General features: G+C 36.2%; 1 protein-coding gene across 3 annotated transcripts; it reads right to left on the reverse strand.

The window, feature by feature from the left end:
• Positions 1-36: 36 nt before the first annotated feature.
• Positions 37-19,798, reverse strand: GUF1 (GTP binding elongation factor GUF1). Of its 3 annotated transcripts, XM_057384556.1 has the most exons (17): positions 19,552-19,798; positions 17,908-18,019; positions 16,873-17,021; positions 16,596-16,676; positions 16,204-16,281; positions 15,302-15,385; positions 14,769-14,833; positions 12,812-13,015; positions 11,158-11,297; positions 9,933-10,056; positions 9,441-9,573; positions 7,915-8,058; positions 6,856-6,989; positions 4,803-4,904; positions 2,729-2,848; positions 1,806-1,842; positions 40-807 (listed from the first exon to the last, which is right to left on the reverse strand). In XM_057384556.1, the coding sequence occupies exons 1-17, from the start codon at positions 19,684-19,686 to the stop codon at positions 670-672; spliced, it is 1,980 nt and encodes a 659-aa protein (XP_057240539.1). In that variant the 5' UTR covers positions 19,687-19,798; the 3' UTR covers positions 40-669. The 3 variants fall into 3 exon arrangements, with proteins under 3 accessions (XP_057240541.1, XP_057240540.1, XP_057240539.1); XM_057384557.1 differs by lacking the exon at positions 16,596-16,676 and having other exon boundaries at positions 38-807; positions 19,552-19,797; XM_057384558.1 differs by lacking the exons at positions 12,812-13,015; positions 14,769-14,833; positions 15,302-15,385; ... (3 more) ...; positions 17,908-18,019; positions 19,552-19,798 and adding an exon at positions 12,331-12,463 and having other exon boundaries at positions 37-807.
• Positions 19,799-23,428: the final 3,630 nt, after the last annotated feature.

The raw sequence follows: 23,428 nt of genomic DNA on the forward strand, positions 1-23,428 counted from the left end.
TGGCCTCATTGGTGAAACAGTTACAAATCCTATGTTTTGATATACTAAAACTTATTCTTTCCCTGGAGATGAACATAACTAGGCTGAACTAATGGTAAACTTACACACTTCAACAGGTTTAAAATGAACAGTGTGGAACATCTAAAAAGTTTTGATTTTTTAATCTGACATGGTTTCCCAGCATCATGATTTCCTGACAACAGTAACTTTAGGAAAATAAAACAGGAAGCAGCTTGATACTTTTGTGCAAACAGTTATAACTTCAAAGAAAGWTGTGCAGTTACAGTTTTTCAAAAGAAAAAAAACCCATGACCAGACTTGTTTGTCTATTCATACCTTTCAATTATTTTTATAACCTTTATGCTATATGGTTCCTCTCATATAGAGACTTGCAATGCAAAAACCCCCCAATTATGCTGATTTTAAGTGTTAAAAGTATGAAAACAGTGAAACATGATGCAAGCTTTTAGATGCAGTCAAGTAACTTTAATTTCATAATAATCTACAAGTATATGTACATTTTAAGTTGTTTCAATTCATCTTTTAACACATATGAAATTTATACCATTTACAGTCAAATATGTTCCCTCTCACAGTGATAAATTATATATTAGCTCATTTTGCTACTATCTGCAAAAAACTGAGCAAATTACCAGATCTCACTGATCTCTATTTGTCAGGTTCTCTCTTTAGAACTCGTATAAAGGCATCTCTTGGTACCTCCACATTGCCAATTTTTCTCATCAATCTCTTGCCTTCTGCCTGCCTCTTTAAAAGCTTCATTCTTCTTGTAATGTCTCCACCATACTGTGAAAAGAAAAAATACTTTACTAAACTTAAAACTCAACTGCAACTGCAGTACATTTCAGCAACACTGAACTTAAAGGCTTAAAAATAGTCAGAAATGCTGATTATATTYGGACAAAAATATTATTTCACATTCCGAACAGTTTTGCTTAAAGGTCACTAGTTAAAAAGAATGAGGAAGCAAGTAAGCACATTACTTTATACAACTGAGGGTTGAACTCAGTCACCTAAATAGAAAAATTCATGTAAGCCTGGCTGAAACTAGACAATATATTAGATCCAAATCACCTTGGAACAGCAGCAGGATACCAGCTCAGACACACTGGGCATTAGGTGCTTACATTTAGAAAAATTAATTAAACTCTTGTACAATGTTGAACAGACACCATCCCACAGCTGTGCCTAGCAGAAGAATTCTGTTGCAGTTGTGAGAAAGGGACACTTAATATTTTCCAACGTTTACTTCAGAGAGTTAAATAAGAGCTAAATAAGAGGCATCACAGTTTTCCAATAGCTTTGTGAGTCTTGTCCATAGTCAACTATTGCATTTAAAGCTTTATTACAGTGTATTACTGCAAACATAAGTAAAAGTCTCTAGTCTCTAAAGAAGCATATTTATATTTCCTTCTATCACCTGAAAACCAATTTAGGAATCATCAAGTTACGTATATGCCTGTGTACACACAAACACACATGTACTAATATGCTTACAAATGTTGGAAAATGGTGAGGAGACAGGATGAAAAGACACACTCAAGTGTGTAACTGAAAAAAAACATTACTTTATCTGATCCACTCTTCAAGCTGCAGCAAGAGGTTACAAGAGTTGGCTTTTAAAATAAAAGCATAAAAGTATCTTAAATTTCTACTGACACTTAGGAGCACAAGCAGAACATGTCTTTGCTGAGTTTCTAGGAAAAGATGGGCCTATCATTGTAGTAGAATGCTAAGGTTTACAAATGTCAGAAACATGAATAAATAAGAAAAAAAATACCTACACATTTTGCCACAACATTTTTTCTGTAAGCTTTCAGCCTGCAAAATAAAATGACACATACACCTTAACATATTAGAACATCTATATGTGAAGGTAAGTACTTGAGTTGTCAGAATGTTACTTGTTTTTATACTAGTTTTGTAAGATTCTTTGGCATCTTAACATTTTCAGGTTTTGTCTACAAAAGATGAAGTTTTAAACAGAATAGGTAATTCGCAATTCCCAATTCTAGCAATATACCTTAGGATATATAGTATGTACATAAAGGAATCACAATCTCGCCTTTTTATCTAGAATTTCAGCTATGACTCACAGAAGTGTTACATCCATGTATATATACATGTACAAATTTATAGCACTCTGCTTGAATTCTGACCTTTAATTATTTTGTTACAATTTAAATCCTGTTCAAACAGTAACAGAAAAATGCAATGAGAAACAACATCAAGGAGATGGTTTGCTTTGAAGAAGTGTGTGCTAGGAAAAAGTTGTGTGTTCAGCTGCAATGTATTTCCTTTGGAACAGCACAAATCAGGTTTTTTTTGCTGACTCTCACAGCAAATTATTCCACAACTAATTTTTTTTCAGTAATAAGAAACTTTTTCCACTGCCAAAGAGGAAGTAGACATATGGGTGTTGCAAGTTAGACTTTATCCACTAAGTGCAATGCTGACCACAAACAATTTAAAATAAAAATACAATTTCTTTGTATAAATTTAATTCAAAATCTTTAGTCAATCACCATTGCTCAAATGTGGAGTGTTTTTATCCTTTTCAAGTAGCATATATCAGAAAAATACAACTTTATAGCAAAACCAAAATATTGTAATGTATAAAATGAGGTAAGACTTTACAAGTCTGTGTTTTACATATCTTAAAATATGGACAGAACAAAATGAAAGGGAACAGAAGGGCTTCACTTACGTTTCTCTTGCAATGATTTTCTTGCCAATAGCAGCCTGGATGGCTATTTCAAACAACTGTCTAGGAATCGTCTCTTTTAAACGTTCACACAGGAGTTTACCAGCAGCATATGCTTTATCACTGAAAAAGAAAGTGACACTAAAAATATATCCATAGATCAAACTGATTGAAATAATTTAGGAGAGGTTTTCCTCTTCTTAACTCAGAAGTAGATCAGATCATAATTTCACATCTAATAAGTGGTCTCTCTATGTCACGTTTCTCATACTAACAGATGATAAGACTGTATTAACATCAGTATATAACATCATATAAAGTATTTATAAAAAGCACCCTAATTATCCATCACACTGAAGACATTTTGAATAGTGCTACTACTTCAAATGAAAGTTTAAACTAGGTGAAGTAGAATATTCATTGGTTGTCGGCCCAAGAAGTCAAAATTACATATTACCGAATACTTTAAATGTCTGGTTTTATATCACAAGAAAAAAATTAATTAATGTACTCTTGTGATCTGCTAATAAAAATTATCCAACTACATTCAGCATCTGTGTATGCTTCAGGTTTTGGAAAAACAACAAAAGGTCTACAGAAGCTGATACTTTCATAAGCCATTAGAAAGAAATAGTTCTGTTCTCTTTAAAAATACTCATATTTAWCAGATATTTTTGACCAACATACATGTTGTCACATATCAACAATGTGACTCCTTGCTACCAACATAGAGCAAACAGTTWAAACATGAAGTACTTAAGTCATGTTCATTGAGCACTACAGTTTTAAAAGATACAGGTATTTACTTGTATAGTAAGAACAAGTAATGACTACTGTAATACTGAGCTTACAGTAATATTTCTGTAATGCTTTCTTTATAAATGTAATTCAGCATAATTTTTTCAGTGGGAAGACTCTCAGAATAACTGCAGCAAGAGCAGAATGAATGCAACTACAAATTTTAAAAAAATKAAATCTAAAGCTAAAAGAAGAGTTMCAAGTTTCAGTGAGTWAAACAGTTCAGGGTACAGGCTACATTCATCAATACATGTTAAACCAATAACTAACTTTTGCAAGGTGGACCACTCAATTTTGCATCTTTTCAGAGCRAGACATGCAGGTAGACTGCTAAACACTGCATGCTTATGAGAAACACTAATTTAAAGTAGCAACTGGATGCAATGGAGCTACTCCACTACAACCCCTTTTGAACAAGGCAAGGAGGTTATTTTCCTATGTTAGCCTTCTGGAGTTACAGAATTCCCAGGATTTCAATATTGCATTTATGTAGAAACTACAAAAATAYCAAGTATTTATCAACTACAAATTAGTATTTTAAGAAAGAAAACCAAAACAACCMAAAAAAGTTGTTAGGGATTACTGGAAAGGGATGCTGAAGTTACAGAMGGGTGCCTGGCAAAAACTTTGTGAGGAGAGATAGGGGAGAGGCTGTAAACAGGAAAGGCATTATTCTCACTTCTAATGCCTGAGAAACTYATAGAAATTGAATCATTTTAGCAAAAAAAAAAAAAATCTGCAATAATTGCATCCAGTAAATATTTATATTCTGGTACTCTGTCTGGAAATAAGATAACAACAAACTGCTATGTAACAGGTATTACCGGGAGAATAAAATCTTTTTTTTCAGTATTAAGTACCATAAATGATTCATTTGGCATCTCCTAGACTGGTCTGAACTTAAATTTTTCCAGCCTCTCAGAAGATTGGCATTTTGCATTTTCTTCTCTCTGCTCTACAGTTACCACAAAATTATGACACCCAGTACTTAAGCTGAGAAAGGGAAGTAAAAAGTTCCCATTGATTATATTCTGTATTTCATATTTTCATATTATAAGATGCCTCTTTTTCAGTGGTGATGAAGTTGGTCATTTGGCAAAATCTTCAATGCTCATACACATTTGTCATTTTAAGAGTAATACMTATACCTACAGTCATYTAGAATCATATAATCATTTAGGTCAGGAAAGACTTCAGGATCATCAAGTCCTATTAATGTTTTCATTGACAAATAATAGGAAGTCTTGTTCCTTTTGGATAAGAAATCCAGTCAACTTACCTGTGTATGATAGTTGCCAGTTCTTCAACTGGATTTCCATTTAGGAGAATATCCATTTTGATTAGGTCTGCTGATTGGTATCCTGCATCTTCATAATCAAAGCTAAAAAAAAAAAAAAAAGGGGCAGTTCAAAAATTAGTGATGATGATATTGTAAAAATTATATTCTGCATTCTTTGTTCCATAAATTTTATAGACAGATTTCCTAATAAAACACTTGAACTTTTTAATAAAACAGGGGTACAGTTTTTAATAGTCTCTCACTACATCTTCAGATTTTAAATGTACAGCAAGTAACATCCCCTCCAAGCAGCATGTCATCTTGACTTTGAGGATGTTTTTCCATCTACTAAGCAATCAGAAATTACATCCTTTAATGCAATCTTAAAGAGTTTATTCAAACACTTATTTTCTATCAGCTCCGGGCTCCAGGTAACAGAACCCTTCAACACAGCTTTTGAACAATGATTGTCCTGAATGTCACAGGAATCAAACTSAGGACTGTCTTCTTTTCATCCTCTGATTGGACAAACTTTTTATGTGACCCTTATTATCACTGTCTCTGACAATTAAGATTTTTACTTCATTTCCAAACCATTTTTGTTCTTTGGTAAGGACAGGCTGTGTGTTAGCTTGAAAAAATTCTTAAAATGCAAGACATGCAGAGGTAATGTAGGCAACAGATAAGACAGATCGATTGATTGATCTTGTGTGTAAGTATAAATATGGAGGATTATCAATATCACTGTAATTGGGTCAAATCTGAAATATCAGAACACAGAGGGAAAAATCCTTTGAGATTACTTCAAAGCACTTTTATCTTAGCTGGCATAACAAACCATGGCTATGGTGAATAGATCCATATAACAGAAATATGCTTACTGAGACCACTACACATACAAGCTGTATTAAGGAATCAATTTGGAAATGAAAATAAGTAAAAYAGTGCAACGTTGTTTGAGATCACCCTCGAATCAAAGCAAACCCAGCATAATTCTGCTAATGAGATAGGTTCTTGATAAACAGGTTAGGCTTTACACAGTAGGGGAGCTGGATGCAGTGAGAAAATTCAAAATTTCCATCTGTTTCTTCTAYTTTGCCTCTCCACTTAAGCTTATGCTTTTATGACAAATGCACAAACCTGGGCAAAACATTTCTTAAATATTCCTTATAAACGTAAGTAAGACAACACAAACTCAGAGCTAATTCAGTCCTTCAATAAAATTCATTTTAATGTTTATAAAATAAATAATGTAATCAGGTATTTCAGTTCCTAGCGTGTAATGTATTTCACTAACATCCCAACATACCAGGTTTATGAGAGCTATTGAGCCTCCTGGGGCACAAGCTCATCTGCCATATATTTTCCCCTCCATTAAACTCACAAAGGYTCTTCACAAAGATCAGAGCACCATACTAACCTCTGAATTCATAGTAGCTAGCCAGAACAGAATATTTAGTCTCAAAATACAGATGATTTTATTTTTTCACATAATAAAGTATGTATGTGAAGTACTGTTTGTTTTAAATTCCATGTTGTTTTTACTARCTTTAAATAACCAGTGTGATTATTTTTGCTTTTCCAACAAGAGACATTTAATAAAATTAGTAGTTTCAGTGAGCCCTTTTGACAGAAAATGCCTGTGTCACTTCAGACAAGTAAGGAGACYGTCTAGGTCTTACTTATACATACTGTAAAAATTATATTCTGCATTCTTTGTTCYATAAATTTTATAGACACATTTCCTAATAAAACACTTGAACTTTTTAATAAAACRGGTACAGAGGGTGCCCTTGAAAAATACACACATTGTATTTAAATAAAGACAATTATTAGTRATGCACTTTTCATGTTTTTCAGACTTATTTCCATCCATTTTCACACCAAATCTAATCCATTAAAGGTGAAGAGAGACTAAATTTGCAGCACCATCATAAAGGAATATTCTTCACTCATGCCCTTCCACAGAGGTTCCTCAGACCTTTTTTCACCATGCCACCCGCTTCAGGGTCAGAGTGGGGGGAGGAGAAGGGGGAACAGGGGAGGTAGCTACCTTGCATAGCCAGAAGACAGAGACTTTAGAGCATCATAAAAATCCACCACAATTTCATTCAGTGGAAAGAGGTATTTTAGCATAACTCTGTTTTCATCAATGTACAGCATATCCTTCTGGACTGCCCTACGATCCTAGACAAATAAAAATCRTTTCAGTTCCCCTTGAAATTTTCTACCAAAAAATACAAAGCAAATTAAAATAAACAGCAATCAAGTAACACAATAGAATTCCTGTACTTAAGCCTCAAAGTAACTTTCTTAATGGTAGTTTGCCAACATCCCAGGACAAAYTGCAGCACTGTAACACATGAGGTGGTTATAACTTTAAACTAGACATACAGTTCACAGCTTTCCTCTCTAAATGCTGAATTTCTAAAATCTTTAACAGCTTCCACTTACAGCTGCCACAGTAGGACTTGGAGGCTCATATTCTTTCCTCCCAAGAGGGTGTTCTTAAAATTATTTTAGGAATTTTTTTAATAGACTTTATTCTTCATGGTATTSACATACAAGTACTGTGCTTTGTATTATGTATTTTGAAATTTTAAAAGCTAAGAAAAATATTGTRAAGAAATAATATAAATACAATATGGATGGCAGTTAAAACATTTTCAATTAGAAGTATTTACACTTAGACAAATGTGTTTGRACATCACAATCCTAAATTTATTTTCAGCGAGGTACTGAAAAAAAATATACGAACACATAGTAAAGTGTTGGCAGAAGTTGAATTTGCATGAAAATACTTCCAAAAAGCCAATACATCTTATTCCCTGTTGCAGACTGTTATCTCAGAACTAGCTATGAATTAGTTTGTGAGACCAAGCACTCTCTTGTCACTGAGCTTCATCACTAACTTTCTGTAGTCAGTGTATTCTGTAGTTCAGAATTTTACTTAAATAAAAAGTTAAACAGTATCTTTTCTTTGAAAGGTATTTAATAATTACTTCAAAGACACTATTTAAGTAGTAATATCTATTATCATACTATCTAGTGTCTTCACTTTGAGGTAAAGAGCTTAAAAATGCAAAAGACAAAATTAAAACTATACACCAACCTGACACAAGGTAATTATTTTCCCAATATATTCATGAGGCGTTACAATAGTACCAAGAACAGTGGGCTCCAAATATTCTGATACTGAAAGTTTATCAGGAAACTGAGCAGGGTTGATAATAGTAATCTGGTCTTTTCCATGTTCCTGAGAACAAACAAAYAAACCAGATACTGTAGTTTTACAAGTAAAATGAAAAGCAAAGGAGACAAAYACAGCATTGAAAAAATGCTAACATATGTTTCAATTGCCTGAAAACATTGGTATGCTATGCAATACAATTTTAAAACAAGGAGACTTTAGAGATTTCTATAACACATACAGAAGACCCTTATCACCATATCCTTAAATAKCATTATACAGAAATATTACAGGATTAACTTTTTACTTGGGAAATGACAGAAATACAAAAAGGATTTCTGTCCATCTTCCCAGGTCTCTCTCTCACCTCTAAACTGAGGATCTCCCTTTTTACTTCATCTTGATCCTAAGGCATAGGCATAGCTTCAATAAAAGACCTGCTTGAATACTTTRGAATTCAGTAATAGGACATTCTTCTCTCAGTAGAACTTTGGATTCAGACTCCCTTACATGCTGAAGTGGATTTAGAAATTAAGTTTTAGATTCCYGTATGAGGTAATGAAGACACTTTTTCCAATCCAACATTCCAGTAAGGGCTGGAGTTTACCCTTCCAAAGTAAAAGGAAGGTTATGCTGCTTATTGTTTAAACGCGATTTGCCTCTCCTCCACAGGCCAAAGCATGATGGTAACATCATTTCCACTAACAAGGACCTAACTTCCAACATTGTTTGAAAAGAACCCCACATCAACAGTCCACAATCCCTTATGCACCAAAGGTGTTGATTACTTCATAGCTGCTATATTGCCAAAGTAACCAAAACAACCAGAGAGATAAAAGGTCTATGCCTCACACCTTGCTAGTACAGTTTTTAGCAATTTGCAGAATAATCAGCCAGTCAACTTGCAGCCTCCTCTGTCAGCAGGTGTTCTTAGTCCACCTCTCCCTCGCTCTGTCTSTCCCTCACTCTCTCCATCTCTCTCTAAAATACAGTTATTTTATTTGCACCCAGTTCAATGAAGTATGCACGTGCCTGTTTCATTATGATCAAAAAAATCTCACTTTGTTTCACCTGCCCCTGTCAGTCTACAGTAGCATTACAAGCTGCTCCTGGAAACATTCATGTTTTCTAATGGATGAAGCTTGGATGAAGATTATTTCACCTGCTTTTAATGCAGCCCAGTCAGTAAGCACTTAAAAGAGAACTGGAAGATATGTGTCCTATACTCCCATTTTCAAGGAAAAGTATAAGACATAAAAAGAGAGTGCMTGAAGTGAAAGGGGAAAGAACAGTTAATATCCTTTAAAAAAACCCATATAATATACTGGTATTTCTAATKCTTTCTATAAAATACAATACTAGCYTAAATTTAAAAAGAGAYGCTAGATGTTTATTATAGGAGGCTTTTWAACTGCTATTTACATATTTTTTAATGAATTTTAACATACCTTTATCAACTTTGCTGAGGAAAGAATAGCTTTATATGGAACTGTAGGTGCAGTCAAAATAACAGACATGTTRTACTCTTGCTCTAAACGTTGATTAAAGACTTCCATATGTAGAAGACCGAGGAAACCCAATCTGGAAAACAAATATCTTRTTAGTAAAAGTATTTGTGTATCCCCTGTAATTTCACAGTGGTCTTTTTCATCCTTCAGCATGTTTACACTTCTGGTCTGGCAATATCAGGCAGAGCAAACAACCTCCAAAGGACCAAATAATCCTACAGTTGGATAATACAATTCTTGAAGAAAAAGAACTATTAATCACAAAAAATTCCACTATCTGTGCAAACAGAGAATGAAAAGCTTTTCATCTTTATCTATCATTAATTTGAATTACAGCTCCTAATTYTGAATTAATTTTATCTTTAATTTACTTAAACATGCATTCTCAATTGATRAACCGTTTCAAAAATTAAAGCAGCAAAAAAACCTCACCTCCATCCAGCTCCCAAGGCAAGACTACTGTCACGATGAACAGTTACACTGGAGTCATTCAATGTCAGCCTTTCCAAAGCACTTTTGAGATTATTATATTCTGTTTGATCTACAGGATACATTCCTGTCAAAATATATTAGATAAAAGTCATGTGACAGAGAGCTTTAGCTACTGTGTATTTAGCTTTCAAATATGCCCCTTACAGTTAACAGAGTAATAAAATCAGGAATAGTTTACGTTCTGCTCCTTTTTTAAATGTGAAAAACAACATGAGAATTGTTTTCCTCAAAAAAAAAAATTAGTCAAAACATAAGAAAGTTTTAGATTACCTCAGAATTAACATCTAAACCATAATGGTATGATCACTGTACTCATATAATCCTTCACATTTGTGAAAGATCCAYAGCTGAGTATAACCGTTGTTTTGCAGTGTAAATTTGTAGCTTAGGCATGTATGAACAAGCAGACACACTTCACCTAGATGTTCCCTCAAAGCTAAGAGCGAGTGAGCAAAAGTATAATTTCTCCTGTATCCCTTTTCACATCTCTATGTTCAGAAAATGTAGATTACAAGAAGCAACACACACGCATAGAAAAACATTTACAAGATTACACTTTTTGACACTCACCGAGAGACTGCCTAATCTCCATGAGACAGTTCAAGTGAGTTTTTACATACTGCTTCACAACAACAAGTCTAGAAAATTAATTATGTAACATCTTTCTAAAGCCACCTTCTGTAGCACTTGTAGTTAGTGAAGATAGTGGCAACAGCTCAACAGAACTACTCAAGCTCAAAAAGTCAAATATTTTACAGAATCATTCTTAGTATTAATTCTGGCATCTTACCATGTTTAACAAAATGAAACAGCTACTAATTTTTAAAAGAAGAAAAAGCAACATGTAATGTATGTAATTCTGTATAATTACAGAAACCTGATTATCAAGATGAAGAATTCCCGCTTTTTTTTTAATTTCAACCCTTCTTTTCCAGCTATTAAGAGTTTACTGGTATTAGAAACAATAATCAKGGGCAAAAATACATGTTTGTTTTGTATTCATATAAAACCAGCCAGCACAGGGAAAACACAAAAAGCTACATAAATTATGCACCTTGGCTAAAATYCCAACCCTCACAACTCTTAACATACACATCTTCTTTTAAAAGCTCTAACAGTTCTTACTGGAAAAAGTAATCCCACTTTATATTGGTTTACTCCTCACCTGCAAAAACCATTGGTTTCGCTGACTTAAAGCCAGGCAAAGGTTCCACTGGCTGTTTATACAAAAACAGTGTGTCTCCTATTTGGGCTTCCGTTACTTCTTTCATTCCAGCAATCASGTACCCCACCTGTCCTGCATATCTAAATAAAATTGTTATTATATGGACATGCTTTTTGGCATTAGAAGTATTTCTCCTATTTTCCTACTTGATTTAKCCCAGCCAGAAATTCAAATAAATTACCCCACTAAAAGCCCATCTCCAAAGTCCAAAACTGAGATTTAAGTTATTTCACCTGTGAGTTGTGAACTGTGTCAACTAGTTCTATTTCTGTTACAGCTGAACAGTACATTTATGATCTTGGATTTTGAATTCTGTGCTACTTCCTGTTTAAAAGCTGGAACTAGACCCCTGAGAAGCTCCTTCTAAGACACAGAAGCCGTAACAGTTCCCAGCTGCCAGCACAGCAAGTTTCGTATACTATGAGCATGAAACTACACAAACACTTTCCATCAACCCATTATGCTAACAGGAGGGGAACACATAGTAAATACTGAGTAAAACACAATATGTTGTTTCTGGCTGGGATGGAGTGACTTTCTTAAAAGCAGCCCTGTAAGAAGGTGTGTTTTGGAATTGTGACTAAAACAAGTGTAGATAACATACCAATGTTTAGGTATTGCTGAACAGGCCTCTCTGTTTCYCACTCTGCACCCCTGCAAGCAAACAGGCTGGGGGCAGACAGGAGACTGGGAGGTGACAMAGTCAGGACAGCAGACTCAAACTGGCCAGAAGGGTGTTCCATACCACAGAACATCGTGCTTAGCAATTAAAAAAGTGTAGTCATTCTAAGGTAGCTGTTACTTGTAGACGAGCAGGACATCAGTCTGCTTGTGGAAGGTGGTGAATAACAGATTGGCTTTGCATCATTTATTTTTCTTTTTTTTTCCTCCTTTATTTAATAAACTGCCTTTATCTCAATCCACAAGTACCTTCTCAATTCTGATCCTCATCCTGCTATGGCTGGGGAAGTGAGCAAGGGGCTGGCCTGGTGTTCAGTTSCTGCCTGGGTTCAACCCACCAGACACAGTAACGTAATCTGAGGAACCCGCACTAAATTCATTAACACATATTTGGATGCAAACTAGTAAAACTTCTCCACTAATTCTAAGTACCTGATTTTCTTCCCACTGCTGCCATGAGAAGCCAGTTTCTGGAAGTTGTTGTATTCATGGATTTTAAGTTTTCCACCCTCAAAATATGCTGCAGCAATAACTAAGATGAAGCCCCATTCCCTTCCACTCTCAAACAAGGCAGTTCCTAGAAATGAATTGCACAGCTGAATAAGAATATTGAACACTAGCCTTAAAACACCTAGCTGTCCACATGTTCCATGTTCTGTACAAGAGAATGGTTTCCTCCCACAGCAATGCCCAAAAAGCACTCCCCAAAACCTGGCACCTCTGTGTGCCTAAAATAAAAACTGACACAGAGCATTACAAATAATTATAAAAACCCTCACCACCAAAGAACAAGAACAAAAACCTACGTATCTCCCAGTTTTTACCTCTCAAAGCAAAACTCAAGCAGAAATAGAAGGATTTTGTAGCTTACCCAAACGTAGGGTTTGTTCCAATACAAGCAATTTTTACTTACAGCTTATGTGTTGGTTGCTCATTTGGAGTCAGGATTCCAACTTCATTAACTTCGTATCTTTTCTTTGTGTGTGCAGACATAATTTTATGTCCTTTTGCAATCTCCCCACCAAAGAGTGCAACATTAGCTATGACACCTCGGTAGTGGTCAAAGGTAGAGTCAAATACTAATGCTTTCAATGGATCAGCAGTATTACACTGGGGTCTGTCACCAAAAAAAGAAATTAACACAATATATTATGCAGTGTATTTTCATTCAATATTGAATGAGCAAGGATGCCCATCCCAAGCACTTTTATAGAATCATACCAAGTTGGAAGGGATTTCAAGGATCACCTGATCCATCTCTTCTTGGCAAAAACACAGTCTAGACAAGATGGCCGAGCACCCTGTCCAAACAAATTTAGAGTGTCCAGTGTGGGGAATCCGCACTTTCCTGGAGATATTATTCAAATGGCCCTTTGTGGTTACTGTTTAAATACCAGAACATGGCAAAAAGGTGTCCCTTAAGCCCTCTTTTCTCAAGGTTGAACAAGCCCAGTTTTCTCAGTCTTTCCTCACAGGGCAGGCTGCCTAGTCTTTTGATCATCTCTGTGGCCCTCTACAKCCTGTCCATTTATTTTTTGCATACCAGGGACCAAAACAGAACAAAGTATTCCAGGTGTGGACTAACCACCACTGAGCAGAGTGGGATAACGACTTCTTTATCTCTGCTGGTGATGGCCCAACAGCTGAGGCAACCCAGCATGCTGTTGACTTTGCTGCAGCAGCACACTATTCACTCATATTGATCTTGCTGTCCACAAAGACCCCCACATTTTCACACAGCTGCTCCCCAGCCAGGTAGATTCCAGCCTGTGCTGCACTCCTGAATTATGTTTTTCCAGGGGCACAACCTCTGTCTCTGCTGAATTTCATAAGGCTCCTGTTAGCACACTCTTCCAGCCTGTCTGGGTCTTCCTGMACAGTGGCTCTCCCTTTCTGAAATGTCTACTTCCCCTCAGTTTAGTATTGCTGGCAAACATTACTAGAGCACACATCCCAACTTCCAGATCACTTATGATGACATGAAAGAGCTCTGAGCCCAATATTGATCCCTGGCAGACACTACTCGAGGCCAGTCTGGAAAGGAGCTATTTACCACCACCCTCTGTGTACAGCCTGCCAGCCAAATCCCTACCTGCCACCCAGACCACTCTAAMCTGTAACACAGTGGTTTCTCCATAGAGAAATCTTATCAAAAGCCCTGAAGACCCAGGCAGACAGAAATCCAGATAGACAATGTCCACCCCTTGCACCACAGAGCAGGTTACTTTGCTGTAGAAGGTGATCAGGATTGTCAAGGACTATTTGCCTTTGGTGAATCCATTCTAGTCTTTCCTAAGCATATCCTTCATCTGACTAGTGATAGCCCCCACGAGGATTTTATCCATACCATTCCTGGGGACTGTGGTAAGACTGATGGGCCTACAAATTCCTGGATCCTCCTTGAAGCTCTTCTTGTAGATGGGACATTAGCACTCTTCCAGTCTCCTGGGATGTCCCCTGATATCCATGACTTCTCACAGATAATGGAGAGCAGCTTTGCAATGACACAGCCAGCTTTCCTCCAAGCCTCAGGTGGATACGTCAGGGCCCATTGATTGATAGGGGTCAGGCTCCTGTAATAGTTCACATACCAACTCTTTCTTTGATGACAGTGGGTCTGTACATCAACCTGCATTTTTTCTCTCTAGACCTAAAACCCAACAGTGCTGGTAAAGACAGAGGTAAAGAAAACGTACTTCAGCTTTTCAGCCTCATTGGTGACTAATTCACCTCTCCTGTTCAGGCACAGGTCAATATTTTCCTTCTGTTTCTCCTACATCTCTCTATAGTATTTTCTTTAAATTAGGTGCATATTAAGGGTRAAACTACTGCCAATATCATATAAATGCAACTCATAAATACAGACTTACGGTGGGATCTTCTCAATGACCTTTTGAAGGACTGTTTCAACATTTGTTCCTTGTTTAGCAGAAATCTAAAACAAATCCAACAACAATTTTAAGACATCTCTTACACTCATGCAGGTAAATAGTGTCATCRTTTACGTGGACAGTTTTGGTGGCCACAGATAATACTATCCATAAAAGCAYTCAGAAAGACACTTTAGAATGATATTACTATGAAATATTTCTTTGATGGTAGATCATACTGTAAATTTTTTCTCTTATGAATGGCAATTATTGTTATGATAGAAATGAAAACCATTTATAGACTGAGAGTGAGAAATAATTTAAAATCTCTGATGCCATTCCTCAAAACATTAGAATTTTTAGTTGAAAGGTATTTTCTCCACTCATCTTTTACAGGAGATGAATTTTAAAGAATTCAATGTCAAAGACAAGCAGGTAGACAGCACCCTCTTAATCTACTACATGCATATGTCATTTATTAGTTACACAGTAGATACATTATCAGCCATGTTATAAAACTTAAGAGATCTTACCCTTATACATTCATCTGTAGGGATATCAAACAGCTTCTCAATTTGTTTTTCAACTCTTTCAGGGTCTGCATTCTTCAAGTCAATCTGCAAAACAACAAACTGCTAAATATAMAGGCAATTGCATCTCCCACATCTTCCAGTACTATAGTTTCCAGAAGTACAACAAAGAACCTTTATGCATTTATGAGTAAATACTGTCCGTCTTCAGGAAAAGATCAATATTAATTTTAGAAAGTCTTCCTTCTTTGACTTCAGGAAGGATCCCCTCTGTAACTAGTGTAGTTTTGTCTTGTTTCATTAAGCCAAACACCTTTGTCCAAGAGCTAGCAAAAATCTTTTGTTTACTATGGAATTTGAAATCATTAAGTGCTACCTACACTGTTTATAGCCTCAAATATTAACTATAATACAAATCTACAAAAAGCAATTAACATCAGCTGAGTAGTAATTAATCTTGTGATTTCAGCAACATAGCCCTCAAAACTGCATAGAAAGCAACACTTGAATTTCATTTAGAACTAAGATTACATTTTTAAATATTAAGTGCCTACTCATGTCATCTCTTCAATATCAATGGACTTTTACCACTGCCAATTCCAGTAAACCTAGCATCGCAAAATCCACCACTCAGCCATGTCTTTAAGTGCTGTTTTTAAATACCTAAATGTATTTCTTGAGATTAAAAATTTCACAGCAATTACTGTAAAATTTTACAGACAGCAAATATAGAAAATTCTTATTGCATTCTAGTAATGTTATATACAAATCCTATAAATATTACAAGAAAAAACTGAGGTAAAAATAGAAGAAATCTTTATTTCAGGTTACTTTTCTGATCAGTCTTGTATACCTTTAAACAACCCAACTATTCAACAGAAAATGCAAAAAAAAAACTTTATTACCTTATTTATGACAGGAATTATTGAAAGCTGTGCTTCAAAGGCAAGATAGAAGTTTGCCACWGTCTGAGCCTGAATACCCTAGAAAATAACATTATAAAAGTTTAACACAGAAACTTCTGCAGTTTTGGTGTATTTCTAGGGAGTATTTTTTAGGGATACTGTCACAATTTAAGATACAGTTTTTCATTTATGAGATAGATATGTAAAAGTCAATAYAAGCATCTGTCTCTAGATAATTTTTAAACTTCCATTAGTCTTTCTGCAACATAATACTTTTATGGAGATAAAACACTAGTGGCAAAACTAAAAAAAAGTCACCACCTAGTCTTCCCTCTAGCTTAAGGAAATACTGAAATACTAAATAAATAAAAAACAAGATATAAGAACTACACCTCATTTGCATCCACTACGAGTATGACACCTTGACAGGCAGACAGTGACCGTGATACTTCATAGCTGAAATCTACATGGCCCTGTGGAGAAAATAAATGTTTACAATTTCTAGAGTCTTTTGCAAAGATTTCTGTCCCATGTTGTTTTCATCTGTATATATATTCACATTCTTATACAAGAGGAATTRAATAAACACAAGAAGCCAGAAATCTCCTACTTTTCAATATAAAGACACATAGATTTGTGTGATTTCAACACTGTTTATATTTAACTTACTGGAGTGTCAATAAGGTTTAAGAGGTAGTTTATGCCTTCATGATTGTAAAAGAGAGATGCAGTTTGTGCTTTAACGGTAATTCCTCTTTCACGTTCCACTTGCAGTTTATCCAGCACTTGCTTATTACGGTCAGTTTTAGAAATTGTTCCTGCAAAATAGAAAAAAAAGCTTTATTACCTAATTTACTACATGAATCTTGAAAATGCCATTAACTAAGACTTAATCAAGAGCAAATGAAGCTTTCCCATATGGTTAAGCTAAAGTAAGATTTTCAATCAAAACCAAAACTGTGCATCAACTCTTTACATTTGTCAAATGAAAATGTTTTTTAAACATTTTAAACATAAAGTTACATAAAATATTATCCTGAATAAGCAGGATAAATATAATCTAAGAGATTATGAAGAAGCAAAAATTCCTTTTCATGCTAAATACTTTTGATATCTAAGGAAGCTTCACCTCCTGTCACTGGAGAGGAGTGGCCCAYGGCTCTAAGACCAATCTCAAGTGCAAGGTGAGCATTAGCAGAGTGACAGACCTGAATTCAAAATTTCATTCTATCACAGACATCAAGCAAAACTGCTCATAGTGATACATGGGAGGTAATCATAAAAAATAACTTTGAACAAAAACTTCTCTCCCTGGTTGTGTTTCATTCATCCTTAAATGAGAGCCCAGAATTCCTATCCTTTCTGTCCACCCCAACCACTGGTAGTAAACATCATAAACTTGCTGTGTACTAATCTAATGGATGACTGGTTGAAATGWCAGGAATAACATCTTCAACAAGGAAGTATACTCCTTTTTAGCTTCTTTCTGAAATATGTACTTCTTTAAATGAATTACATTTCCTGACATATAGGCAGATCTCACCAAGTCTATATATCTGTAACACTACACAACTGAGAGCCTAAAAGCASAAGAAACCCTACAAGAGCAAAAGTATTAGAAATTTTAGTAATAATCAAAGGTACAGAAACTTTAGATGTCACCTTCCATGTCAAGAAAAGGTAAAATAAAATGAGAATGCTTACCTGTAATTTCCAGCAATCTGTCTGCTAGAGTACTTTTGCCATGATCTACATGAGCTATAATACTGAAGTTCCTAATGCTTTCAACAGGATATGTTGACATGTCTATTTTTTCCTGAAAACCAGAAATTTATCATAAATCATAGTTACAGTCTCTATGACTTGCAATATGTCAATAAGTCAATATGACTTGCACTTAAAAAAAAAAACAAATTAATTCTTTAGATTTATTTTTCTCTAGAAGAAGCACAAGTTGAACAGTGCTTGAACAAAAACTTGAATTGTCACCCTTGTTTAAAATGCCAGCATTTCACTTTAGTCATACAGACATAAACACCACTGAATAATCATGAAGTATGCTGAAAAATGTGCACTATGTGCTTATGTACATAGGGAGCTGGAACACTGTGACAGTTTCACATCTGTTAAACTAAAGTATTACGAAAACTCGATTCACGGGGCAATTAAGGAGATCATTCTTAACAAGCATGATACAAATACAGAGCCATTACCTAGCAACTCAGGTAGCAATGACCTTATCAAAAGGATCAAGCAGAYTGTGTTAAAGGATGCCACAGTTAACAATTATCTTGGCTAAATTTAAAAAAATGCAGAAAACCAGCCTGACACAGAAAGGTCCWACTAACTTTTATTTGTGCTATTCATGTTCACTCCTCGCAAGGAGACATTTTGAAGGAAAGTTGCTTCCTTGCTTATCAAAGCTTTGAGCTTCAGGAACCAGGAGACCCCTGAGAGCAATCAGCAAAACTTTGCTGAAAAACTCTGGCCACCAGTTTTAGCAACACATAGAGCTCATTTCTCTAATTAAGGCTCTGGGCCAGCAAGGAATTAGAGAGCCTGGAGTTCTTTGCTAGCATCAGTACACAGCATTCAAGGTGTCACAGAGGTGACACCTTCCACAGGTGTCTCAGCTTGGAAAGGCAAAGTCTGCTACTGCCACAGGGACACAAGGTCTCAGCAGCAGGAAATTCCCACTCCAGGATGACACTGYTGCTCTAACACAGATTCTTTGACACAGTATGCAAGAGGCCAGTCCATACATGAAATAAAAGCATTTGCTTTATTTAGTTCTGTGCACTAGGTGGAAAATCCACAAAGCCAGAAAACAACTATTGAAACTTTCCCCTATTTACATTTTAGCAAAAGAAAGCATTAATGTTCACTGCCTAAAACGTACATAGGTGGCTTGTTAATTATTATTCTATTGGTTACACGAGTCCCTCACTTCTTGCGCTAGTTAGCCTGTACGGTCACTCTTTCGAGTCGGTGGGTTTCTTGGGTCAGCAGTCATAACTTCCCCCTACCAGAATTACCTTTTTACCCAGTCAGAGCCGATTTCAGCACAGTTGCTGARTTGGYTTTGTTAGTTTCTTCCTYACCCTGGGAGTTCTGTCAAACATCCTTGTGGCCCTTGTGCATTCTCCATGTGTCCACTTTCCACAGTACACCCCTCTGCCCAAACTTTGTTAACCTGCACCTAGCACTGAGACCACTGAAACATGTCAAGACAATCCTACCAACAAGTGAYGTGTCCTTCCTACCCCAGGACGTCACCGCGGCCTGCCTGGAGGGGCCGCCTGGCACAGGCAGGCCGGCAGCAGCTCAGCCTCGGGCGGGCGGACTCACCTTGCCGCGGGAGCTGTAGCGGCGCTCGCACGCCGTGGGCAGCCGGGCCGGACGACGGAGCGGGGCGGCGGCGGGGCAGGGGCCGGGCAGCAGGAGCCCCCAGCGCACCAACACCCTTCCCACGGTGAGGGCCATGGCGCTGGGCAGCCGCTCGGCTCGGCTCAGCTCAGCTCGGCTCGGCTCGGCTCGGCTCAGCTCAGCCCGCCATAGCCGCTGCCCTCAACCCGCGCCGCCCCGCGGAGCGGCACCGAGCCCGGAAGGAGCGGGGCGGCCGCGCTGTGACGCGCCGGAAGCGCGCCCGGGGCCGGAGCCATGGGGTGCGGCTGTGCTGGGGTTGAAAAGAGATTTGTTATTGCCTGGTTGGCCGCTGTGCTGGTGTCACGGACAGAATTATTACCTGGCACGCCTGCCGCTCTGCTGGTATATGGYTGCTGTGGCTGTCCGAGCCGTACTTTGTTATTTCTGGCGGCAGAAGAACGTTGTTACATTCTCCGATACGTGTTGCCCTTCATCAAAGTGTACAACTTGTCTTTGTGGGTTTTACAGATATTTTTCTAGCTTGTGTTTTTCCTAGTTTAGCCTTTATTAGTGCCCATTCGTTCCTCTGGTTTTTTTGCCTTGAAATTTTTGCGTTAAGATTTCACAGACCTGGGTCTGTGAGTGCACTGCTCTGTTTACATATATTGGCTCCTCCTTTCTGCTTTGCTCSTTCTAATTAGGGTTTCAGTTGTAACTCCGTAAAGTATTTCAGAAATGCCAACAGACCGCTTAGTTAAGAAAATGGCAACTATTTTTAATCAAGTTCACAATCTAGAACAAATAAAGCAAGACAGTCTATTTTGAGGGCAAAATAATTTAAAGGAGGTTTAATTTCAGGATATTAGGCTGGATTCAAGGAGCTGTGCTGAAGTAACTGAACGAGCTCGTGTGCTGTATCTTCATCGTGGGACTTTTTCTTGTCCTTCTCATTGAGTGAACAGCTGTGGAGTGAGTGCTGGTCCCTGCAGAATCATGAGTRCTTAAGGTAAAGCTATTTGCAGGTCCATGTATTTGCGAGTTCTGAAATGAATGAAGAAAAGCAGGAATGGAACTGTATTTCAAGCATGACTCCTAATCATATGAACAAAATAAATTAACTAGAAGTTCAGATTGGAGGTGCATCATCAGTGTAAAGCACAGTGCAAATTACAGTCATCTGTCTTTATTTTCGCTTTTCAGTTTAGATAAATATATKAAGTAAATATTAGGATTTTTGATCAATTTGATTTGAACTCTATATGCAATGGAACACATTCACTGGAACGATTACAGAAAGATGTGAAGTTCAGCAGAATAATAAATATTAAAGTATTTATGGGACATCCAGCCAGAAGCAAGAAATATTAACTTTCAAGTGATCATTTACATATCAAAATATGATGGATGGATGCACCCATTTCCTGAGCTTCAAAAGCCATTTTTCGTAATGAGGATAAATTAAATGTACTTATCACTAGYTGTATTTGCTAATACTGAAGCCGACCATATAAATGGTAATATCAAATATTTACAGATAATTGACTGAAAAGGTGAAAACAAAATATGAGTGTGAATTTCTTGTCTGATTCCCAAACATGTTATTTCAGCTACACTTGAAYGCAATGTTAGATGTCGTATCAATAATTATTTGAGTTGAAGACATAATATGTTTGTCATAAATGCAAATCAGTTAGTTATTTCCTAGTGGTTTTGTTTAATAGAAACAAATTGGCTCCYTAAATGATGCCATAACCTGAGTTTTAACAGGAATTGTGTTTTCCCACAAAGTGAAAAAATTGAAAAATGAAGCATTTACCCAGTCAGGGATCAGAGTCATCTACTAAACTTCTCTAAGTGTGACAGTCTCACAGGGTGAAATAGTATACCCTAATGCAATGAATAATATAAAAGGTAAAGAAGCATTTCCCTGGCAGTGAAATATGAGCTGATAAGATGCAACTAGGATTTCATAGTGTAGTATATATATATATATATATATATATATATATATATGTGTGCAGAAAGGCAAACAGATCCATAAACAGTGATATCTGGTATCTCTGCATCACAGAGTGTACCACTTGCTGCTCAATCATCAGTGCACCTCCATTGAAAGCAATCTTTGGTAGTATTGTGAGATTGTGGAAATGCAGAAATAAGAACAGAGCAATATTCAATAGCTGTAGTAAAAAAAAAAAAAAAGGAAAAGGAATATTTATGTATTTAATTATTTGGTGAGGATTTCTGCAACAGAACAGATTTCTGTTCTCTGCAAGTAGCTACTATGCAAATGAAATAGCTGTGACAAAAGCCTTTCTTGTCACTGGGAAGCACTGCTGCCAGCAGATGCTAAAAGGGAGTTACTTCCTTAAAGATATTACTGGCAGAAATGTCCCCGTCTGTAAAATATATTGTCCTAAGCCAAATTCAAAGGCTTTATATTGCACAGTAATGAACTGAATTAATAGCACAGTGTTTACCCTGAAAAAAACTACAGTCCTAAGCAAAACACATTACAGGGCAGGTCACTAGCATTCATCTTCTAAATAAATGTCTGTGTGGCAGAGTGAGGTGCCTGAACAGTCACCTGAATTTGAGTTTGACAGGCGCTTGTTCTTAGGAGGACAAAAAGTAGCAAATCCTTCCTTCCTTCCTGTTCAAAACGCATTATAAGTATCTGGATAGCAGGCCAGAAAAAAAAGTCTTTCATGTTTTATCTGCACATAACAAGAGTTTCTAGAACATTCTGGATTTGATTGTTCTTTGCACTATAATACAATTATTAAGAAAAATATTAATAGTATAAAAATATTAATAAAATTAAGAGTTTTGATTTAGAAGGTTGTTAGTGATATAGAATACATTGGATGATTACTCTAACAGCTCCCTAGTTTAAATTTTTTTAAAAATTGGAATTATATTTTTTGTGAATTACTAGCTGCCTGTTGCCAGGACTGAAAAGATCATCAGGAAAGATTCTCTCTTGTACAAGTTCTTATCTCATTAGTAGCTCCCCTTTAAGCTCTCCTTTGTAAGTCAGACTTAGTTCCTTAAGGTTTTGGTTAAAGAAATTACATTTCTTTATTGTTTTCCTTTATTTCCCAGTTAATCTATTTTCCTATCACATTTGCATTTTTCTCTACTAATGATTTTTTAATGAGAAGAGGCCAGTAGCATAGCTTTCCCTTTCTCATTATTGAACTATTTATGTGTTCAAGGATAATTGTGTTGYCACATAATTTCTGAAGTTGATGCTGCTGCCATAGAAGCAGAAGCCACTTTCTTTCTGCATAAATGGGTAACTACATTTGGCCCCATCACAAACAGCATGTTTGATAATGCCCACCTTACAGTACAATTCAGACTTGTTTGTATCAGTGATTTGTGCTTTTCATTACCTAAATAATTCTGAACCTTTGTGTTATTTTTAATCGTATTAAAATTACTTTCCTAGAGATAATAAACAGAAATATTRAAATGTTTATAGGCAAGGAAAAGCTCTCCTAGACTTCCAATACACACGCAAGTACATGATGATCATTTCCTCTCCCCAAAACCTTTGAGACCTAGCAAGTACACCAATCTGTTTCAAGTTCAGTTTATAAGTTTTTTTTTGCAATTTTATAATAAAAAATAGCATGTTATTAAAGTGACATACTGTATAGAAATCTACATATTTTGTATTGAGATTGTTATTTACCACCACTGTCAACTTAACTTGTAACCTTATTTTAAATAAGAAATCAAATTATTTTGATGTAGTRTATTTTTCATAAGTCCAAGTTGACTGACATTAATTATGTAATCATTCTTTAATTCTTAATTACAGTCCTGTAGCATCCATTCCATTATTTTGCAT

Source organism: Malurus melanocephalus, unplaced genomic scaffold (genome assembly GCF_030028575.1).
Source record: "Malurus melanocephalus ecotype Western Australia unplaced genomic scaffold, MMel_1.1 scaffold_719, whole genome shotgun sequence".
In the NCBI taxonomy this organism is placed as follows: Eukaryota; Metazoa; Chordata; class Aves; order Passeriformes; family Maluridae; genus Malurus; species Malurus melanocephalus.